The 9,216-nt window shown below is 37.2% G+C and overlaps 1 protein-coding gene across 1 annotated transcript in view; it reads right to left on the reverse strand.

Moving 5' to 3' along the window:
• Positions 1-4,434: 4,434 nt before the first annotated feature.
• Positions 4,435-9,216, reverse strand: part of LOC136847182 (probable 4-coumarate--CoA ligase 1) — a 19,750-nt gene continuing 14,968 nt past the window's right edge. Inside the window, exons 10-11 of the mRNA XM_067118614.1 lie at positions 7,006-7,157; positions 4,435-5,855 (exon numbers count right to left, since the gene is read on the reverse strand). Of these exons, the coding sequence (XP_066974715.1) occupies positions 5,684-5,855; positions 7,006-7,157 (324 nt within the window). The 3' untranslated portion in view covers positions 4,435-5,683. The remainder of the gene's footprint in view (positions 5,856-7,005; positions 7,158-9,216) is intronic.

A 9,216-nucleotide genomic window follows, 5' to 3' on the forward strand; every position in this document is an offset into this window, starting at 1 on the left:
CTCCTCCTCCTCCTCCTCCTCCTCCTCCTCCTCCTCCTCCTCCTTCCTTTTCCTCTTCTCCCTCATCTTTCTCCTTCTTTTTCCTCTTCTCCCTCGTCCTTCTTCCTCCCCCTCTCCTTCATCCTCCTCCTCTCCCTCCTTCCTCCTCCTCCTCCTCCTCCTCCTCCTCCTCCTCCTCCTCCTCTCCTTCCTCATCCTCCTCCTCTCCTCCTTCATCCTCCTCCTCTCCCAGCCTTCCTTCTCCTCATCTCCCCATCCTTCCTCCTCCTCTTCCTCTCTCCTCCTTCCTCCTCCTCCTCTCCCTCCTTCCTCCTCCTCCTCCTCCTCCTCCTCCTCCTCCTCCTCCTCCTCCTCCTCCTCCTCCCTCCTCCTCTCCCTCCTTCCTTCTCCTCATCTCCCCCATCCTTCCTCCTCCTCCTCCTCCTCTCCCTCCTTCCTCCTCCTCCTCTCCCTCCTTCCTCCTCCTCATCCTCTCCCTCCTTCCTCCTCCTCCTCCTTCCTCGTCCTTCTCGTCTCCTCCTTCATCCTCCTCCTCTCCCTCCTTCCTTCTCCTCATCTCCCCCATCCTTCCTCCTCCTCCTCCTTTCCCGCCTTCTTCATCCTCCCCTCCTTCCACATCCTCGCCTCCTTCCTCATCCTCCTCCTCTCCTTCATCTTTCTCCTCATCCCCCATCCTTCTTCCTCCCCCTCTCTCTCACCCTCCTTCCTCATCCTCTCCAATTACGCTCAGCATCTCTCTCGCTAATTGCTCTGACTCCTATCGCTGGCCTCCTCCTCCTCCTCCTCCTCCTCCTCCTCCTCCTCCTCCTCCTCCTCCTCCTCCTCCTCCTCCTTCTCTTCATCATCATCATCATCATTATCGTAATTGACGACGTCTCGTTTCCGAAAGCTTAACGAAGGTATCGAGGATAACGAGGGATCCATAACACGTGATACTTGTCGTTAATGAATCCTTATTTCCGCCGGACCCACTTCGTCAGCGTCGTATTTTACATCTATCTATCTATCTATCTATCTATCTTTTATACTATATATACAAATATATAAATATATATATATATATATATATATATATATATATATATATATGTATGTATATATATATACATATATGTATATATAAATATGTAAATATATATGTATATATTTATGTATTATATATATGTATATATACATATATATAATACATACAAACACACTTCCCCCTTTGATGAGTGGCTCCGAGAATGTTAACCTGTTGGTTTCCAATAAATTCTTCAATCGACTCACTACCAGGTACTTCATTCACTGCATAAGGCACCTGAGGCCCCAGTGGGCTTTTCAGAAAACGGGCCTAAATCGTTTTACCCCGAGATCGATTTCAGTTCTTTTCCGGCTGGGACATAGTCAGTAACCAGTGAGAATATTGGGTAAAACATTCTGTTGTCAGGGCAACGCACAGAATTAGTAATGATATATCTTGCCGAAAGGAAGAATGGGTGATGAATAACATCAGGAAGAAAGACAATGCCGGGCGAGTCAAGTACAGGAGATAGGAAGGAGGGATAATTTGGTTGATAAATTAGATGCTGCTGAATGCCTGAATATATGATGAATGCATTCACGGTAAAAAATGCGCCGAGTGTTCTGTGCATCGTATAATCAAGGCCACCGAAAATAGATCTGTCTTTCGGTGGCCTTGGTATAATGCTGTATAAGCCCTGGCCCATGAAACTTTAACTACGGCCTGGTGGTGGTCTATCCTATATCATTGCCAGAAGCACGATTATGACTAACTTTAACCTTATGTAAAATAAAAACTGCTGAGGCTAGAGAGCTGCAGTTTGGTATGTTTGATGATTGGAGGGTGAATGATCAACACAGGCCAATTTTCAGCACTCTAGCCTCAGCAGTTTTTAAGAGGACAGACAGAAAAAAGTACGGACAGACAGAAAAAGACGGTACAATAGTTTTCTTTTCAGAAAACTAAAAAAAGCTTAAGAGATGGAAAGCACCAGGCCCTTATGGAATCACTACGGACATGATTTCAGCAGTGAATGAAATGACACCCCGCATAGCAACTGGGGTTTTCAACATAGTATGGAATAAGGATACACAGCCTGATGATTGGAGGATAGAAGAGATAGTAAAGAAAGCTAATCTGAGTGAATTTGGTAACTATAGAGGAATGGCACTCACGGCGTCGGTCTTGATGAAAATATTCAGTATGCTTACCAATAATAGGTTGGAGAGGAAGACTGATAAAGTCCTTAGAGAAGAACAGGCTGGTAGGGAAGTCAGTGCATCAAGTAAGGTAATTGGAGAGATGGATCTGAGAATAGAATATGCAAGTAGGATATGCAAACTGAGAGATGCTTTCTAAAGTGAATGCAGTGTTGGGTCAGTGGAATGAGTATTTTCAAAATTTGACAAGTGTGCGGGATAGAAGGGAAACAGCGTTGAATGGTGGAAAGGGTTAGCATAAGTTTGAAAATGCTTGTGTAAGTAACTGTGGAGGATTTGCAGTAAGCACTTAAAGGGGTTGAAGAATGGTAAGACACAAGAAGCTCGTGGAATTAGAAGTGAAAAGTCTCCCTTATACTAGTGATGGTAATGTAGTTGAGTTGTTGACCAAGGTTTGTAAGGTATGTCTGGACGAAAGAAAGGTTACATAGTAATTAGTGAGAGCTTTAATTGTTCAGTTTTCAATCAGGGTTAAAGTGATGGCGAGTATTATAAGATTTATATGAGTATAATATTATTTAGCATATCAAGGAAGGTGTAGGACAGGATTTTAATTGGAAAGTACAATAGGCCCTTTACTTGACAAATTATATTGCATCTGTTGATCTGAGTAGTGCAATATGTACCTGTTGGTTGGTCGACTGCGGGTGACTGTAGCCCTGGTAGAGAAAGGCATTGGACTAGCAGCTTCTTTTAAAAAATCGTTGTTAAAAGGTAGAATAGAAGTTAACAACTTCCATACACGCACACACACACACACACACACACACACATATATATACATACATATATATATATATATATATATATATATATATATATATATATATATATATATATATATATATATATATATATATATGTATATATAATATATATATATATATATATATATATATGTATATATAATATATATATATATATATATATATATATATATATATATATATATATATATATATATATATATATATATATATATATATATATATATATATATATATATATGTATATATATATAATTATGCACACATATATATAAATATATGTGTGTGTAAGTATGTATGTATACATTAATATACCATAAAAAGACCATGACTAAATAGAGAAAAACACGATCTCTTAAGGATTTAACAGTAAATACAGTAAGCGCACAAGAAGATCATTTTGTTACTGTTACTGGTATGTTTTTTTTTTTTTCTTACCAACGAGCGCATCTAAATAATATTAGAGAAAGCATACAGAAAATCCTCTCAGTCAGGCATGTGACTGGTCTTAGCATCCTTCTTCAACTAAGAAATGTGAAATGTGCTGACATACTGGATAATGTAATGTCCGTGATTACGTTCTCGAAAAATAGTCATGAGTTATATTTCTCTATTTAATTCCTACTCTTGCAAATGCGATGATCGGCTTACTGGGACTTTACTTGTATTTTTTATTCAGAGAAAAACGCATAAGCGGATTGTGGCTGTCAGACTTCAATAGCAGAATGTTATTGGATGTAACACGACCAGATGGACGTGCGCTCTTATTTGGTAAACATCTTTTTTCATATATGTAGCTCTGATAGCATTCCGATTCAGTTCCGACATCTTGAGGCGGAATTTACTTTCTTGTTAAGTTAATTCACTATTTTACGTTACTCTTATATTTTCTAAGCTTTACTGCTCTCCCATAACAGCTGTTAGGCAGATACTATAGAAGGCCATTTTGTGACCAGTAGTTGTCGAATTGAAATGCTCAAAATCACCTCTTAATTTCAAGGAAAAGTGTCATTTCTCCATAACTGAAGAATATATCAGTATTGATATCATTTTGTAATTTCCTTTTTCATTATTACTGATAAATTACCATTGGACCTCAGTCCCTAGCATGGCCTTCTTATTCAGGCATAAATAATATTTAAAAACAAAAGAATGAGTTCTCTCTTCCATCACGTGAAAAGATACTGAGCATTTAGCATACCTGTTGGATTATCTAGACAAACGCCTGACGGCCACAGAAATGAGGTTCTTGAGCCAACAAAGCCACAGTCATCAACCTAAGTCAGAAAATTTCCCATTTTCTTTTCTGTCAGAACATTAGACTTTTACATCATAAAGAACGTAATGTATTCAGAGAACTCTCCCATCCACAAGCAACGTAAGGGAGCGTAATGATAAATATGTAAAAGTACTTCAGTTGACTGACATAGGCGAATAAAAGCCATTTTGGTTTTCAGCTAAGATATATTTTTATAAGTACATAGTCATGATCATTTTCCTTTCGTCTGAAAATAGATTTAAAACGTCCTGAGATTTTTTTTAACTTTTGTGTTAGTTTTTGAATTTGTAATAATAATACTGTAGGGAATATACCCGGCAGAATTTGCGTTGTATTAATGAAGGTAGTGGTTTTATATATGAAATTCATTTGAAAAAACTCGTAAGTTAGTGTTTGTGTATTTCACTTGCATTTCTTTTCATCGTGTATTTTAGTTTTCTGTAAAAGAAAACTACTGTGCCGGCTTTGTCTGTCCGTCCGCACTTTTTTCTGTCCGCCTTCAGATCTAAAAACTACTGAGGCTAGAGAGCTGCAAATTGATTAGCCTCAGTATTTATTTTTTTTATTTAAGGTTAAAGTTAGCCATAATCGTGCTTCTGACAATAATATAGGATAGGCCACCACCGGCCCGTGGTTAAAGTTTCATGGGTCGCGGCTCAAACAGCATTATGCCGAGACCACCGAAAGATAGATCTGTTTTCGGTGACCTTGATTAAACACTGTAGCGGCTGTACAGAAAACTCGATTGCGCCAAAGAAACTTCGGCGCATTTGTTACTTGTTTAATGTTGAAAACAAAATTTATACCAGCAGTATTATTCATGTAATGTTTTTTTTAAATGTTTAGATACCATTTTGATGTTTAGTCGTATTTCATTTATCTTCTTCTTTTAACGTGCTTCTTTCCCATTTTTGTATGGGGTAAGCACGATGCCTTCTTTTGAAGGACTTTTTGATTTGGCTTTGGGGTAGACCTGTGGTCTCGATCGGCTGCCCTGCCTGACATCGCTTAGACCCCGGTAGCGTATGTTTCATGTATCATACCCGACCCAACGCCCTTTCTTCCCAGCAGCGAGAAGTTATTGCGCGGGTATGGCGAGAGTTCGAGACGTGTGAGATGTCTGTTATGTTTTTAGAAGGTGTTGTAGTGGCTTTGTTTTGTGTGTGTGTTTAGCCTGTAACATCCATTTGCTTTTTAAGCAAACCTATCCGTTGATTACAAATATAATCCCGGGATGTCTACACGGATAGCAAAGTGTCTGCCTCTCTGATCAGTCGGCTGCGGATTTGAACCCGCGCCACAGACCTCTACGAAGTCCGAAGCTGCTGCTGTAACCGACTGAGCCATCGAGGCTCTAGTCGTATTTCATTTATCTAGGTTATGATATTACGAAGCCAACCCCTTGCGGTTATTTTTAGATTTTTAATTGTTCATATCGTCCTTGACTTCGTAGAATTTCAACTTCACCTGCTCTCAACTTCAGTTCCCTCCTGAGAAGTTTCCCTGTTGGTGTCCTGGGAAGTTCTTTGACGAAAAAGACGCCTCCTACCAGTCTCTTGTGAGGAGCAACTCTGGTATTTAGGAAACTGCGAAAGAAAATGAAATTTAGTCTGAAATTACCTTACAGAATTTGGCTTGAAAACACAGTTGCTGTGAGTGAAATAGTTTGGGTCTAATACGCCTTTATTTACGAAATATGGGGCTGTTTTAATTTTTTTCTGTAGACATACAGTAAAGGCTAATTCCAAATCAAACCTGGAAAAATCACGAAAATAAAACTCACATGTATTGAATAGCTTAGTATCAGTAAGGTTTTCAATGGCGGATGTAGTAGTTAAATCTTACAGAATCATCATAATGAACCTTTAATATTAGAGTATATATGAAGAACCACAAACAAAGTGACTGGCTCCAACGAAATTCACTGCCTATGGCATGCTTACAAGTTGGTCACAGAAGTAGGATCGAATGGTGGTCATTGTCCTTTTTCCAAACCAACGGCCCAACCATGGCACTGAGGCCTTTGACACACGCAGAAAAAAACATGTGGTTCACCTTCACCAAAAGCCCCCACAAAACTGATATTTCGTGCCATTTACTTTTCACGTTCCTACAGTAAAGATATACCATTCTAGTTGGTCTAAGTTTTTGTTGATATTCTGCCTATATATAATATATATAATATATATATATATATATATATATATATATATATATATATATATACATATATATATATATATATATATATATATATATATATATATATATATATATATATATATAGTATATGAGTAATCTCTCGGTTATCCGGAACAATAGAGCCAAGAGCCTGTCGGATAAGGGCGAAATTCGAATAAGGGCAAGTAAAAAAATCTACAAGCGTTCGAGGGCAACTCCATACCCTTCTTCACCTTACCTTGTCAATACTGCATACCTGTAAACACTAAATATGCATGTAAACAATAACCGTCACACTTTAAACTAAAAATTACACACACACACACACACACACACATATATATATATATATATATATATATATATATATATATATATATATATATATATATATATATATATATATATATATATATATATATATATATATGTTATTCGGGCAGAATATCCAAAATATTTGGACCAAATATTTGCCGTAGCAACGTAAATTGTAAAAGGCACGAAATATTGGTTTTATGCTTCTATTTTTGTGAAGGTGAACCACTATTCACCAACCTGTGAATATCGTCGGCGGAAAGTTCTTCATTTCTGGCGACGACGAAGGCCTTGGGCACTTCCCCCTGCCTCTCGTGGGGAACGCCCACAACACCCACGTCCCCTACCTGGGGATGTTGGCGTAGGATGTTCTCTATCTCAGATGGAGACACCTGGAAAGAAGCGTCTCATTTCACCAGAGGTTAGGAATAGTGAAGGAACTGAATCTATATGTTTTCTCTACTAGCGGCAAAGTTGTTATTGCACACCTGTATTGTATATGGAAATTTTAGTCTTTTACATGTTTTTTTTTACAATTACCTGTGATCAGTGATGTCGTGCCCATTTTTTTTTGGTTTTGTTTTATGGGCCTACTAATCTCATAGAATACTGTTAGGTTACAACAAAAAGACAGTCTATATATATATTATAATGTATATACAGTTTATATATATATATATATATATATATATATATATATATATATATAGAGAGAGAGAGAGAGAGAGAGAGAGAGAGAGAGAGAGAGAGAGAGAGAGAGAGAGAGAGAGAGAGATACTTATGTGATCACGAAAGATACACGTTTTAGTATAAGCAAAAACTTGAAGGGAATTCAGTACCAAATACTTTTGTGTTAATTCAGGAATCTTTGTGCATAAGATCACGTTTTCTATTGGTCTTAGCACTGTCCCCTCTAGCTGAATCACCAAGGTTCGACTCCCATGTAAGGCGGCATGCTTTCAGTAAGTGGCATTAAATCCGACTGGGTTGCTGTTGACCTAGCAGGGAATTACTGCAGGTATCTGGGGTAGCTGGTCATCAGTGGTGGGTTGTAAAGGCTGCAGAAGGGCAAGGGGCTAGCAACCTCTTCTGGAAGAGCACTCCTCCAAGGATATAAATAAATTATATCATAATATTTGAGAACCAACAAAGGTGGCGTGGATCTCCCTGTCCAAATCCACTATTACTACATAGAATACTAACTGAAAATCATATTTTCCACTTTACCATTGTCCTGTGGCCATGGGCGAACTAGAAAAAAGCTAGGAAATATTTTTTTGTCTAACTAAAAAGCTCCTCGAGATATTCACAAAAAAATGCAAAATAGATGCAATATCCCTCAAAATATATTATGAAATTTTTTTTTTACTAACCCCTCCCCAACCCAGCGGCTACTCATGAAAAACGGAATGAGACTAAAAAGAGAAAGTTACCATGCGGATACAATGAATTACATTAATTCAAGTTTATTACAACTTTAATCTTTATTTTTTGTCCATTTTCAGAAGCTCTGGAGGGTCCCCGTTTTGGTGAGTGTTCCTATTATTTTATTATTTTAGTTGAATGGGAAACTTTTTCAAAATTATTTGTTTTAATTGTTAGGTTGTTAATTACTAGGTATTTTTTATGTTTTTTGTCAATTTTCTCAGTAACAGCTCTTTATTCTATTACTTTTACTGTTCACAAAATCTGAAATATTCCATAAGTTGTAGTTTCGTTTGTTATTTTCTATTCCATCTAGCTGGTTGTGTATTATTATTTATTTATGGGAAATTTCCTTGGATTTACCATTTTTTATTTATTGCTGTACCTCCACATCCTCACAAACCTATTAACATTCATTAAGGGAATAATCACGAAGTGCGAAAAATGTCTTCTCTTCACTTTTGAACCATTCATTGCAATTCTGTCTTTCGATTCCCCTTTACATATCTTTCACCTGCTAAACAACAAAAGGCATTCGTCACAAACCATTTATTTTTAAAATTTTTGTTTTTTATGACATTTTTACGTGTTCCAAAAGACTCATTTTTCCCGTTTTTTTTTTCTCATCTGACATGAGAATACAGAAAACGTATTTAAAATCCGTCCAGTTCAGAGTTTAAAAAAGAAAATCCATAACTCGCTGCATTATGAAAATGGAAACCCTTCCCTTTTATGAATGAAAGAAAAAATTATTTTGTTTACTTTATCAGTTTTGGTTATTTGTAACATAATCCACTGTTCCTTAGGGCCATCTAAGTGCCTGATTTTTTTATTTTATTTTTTTTGCACGCGAAAGGGCCATTGTCTCTAAGGCCCTCTGTCTGTCTGTCTGTCTGTCTGTCTGTCTCTCTCTCTCTCTCTCTCTCTCTCTCTCTCTCTCTCTCTCTCTATATATATATATATATATATATATATATATATATATATATATATATATATACACATATATATATGTATATATATAAA

The sequence above is a fragment of the Macrobrachium rosenbergii genome, chromosome 16 (genome assembly GCF_040412425.1).
Source record: "Macrobrachium rosenbergii isolate ZJJX-2024 chromosome 16, ASM4041242v1, whole genome shotgun sequence".
Classification (NCBI taxonomy): Eukaryota; Metazoa; Arthropoda; class Malacostraca; order Decapoda; family Palaemonidae; genus Macrobrachium; species Macrobrachium rosenbergii.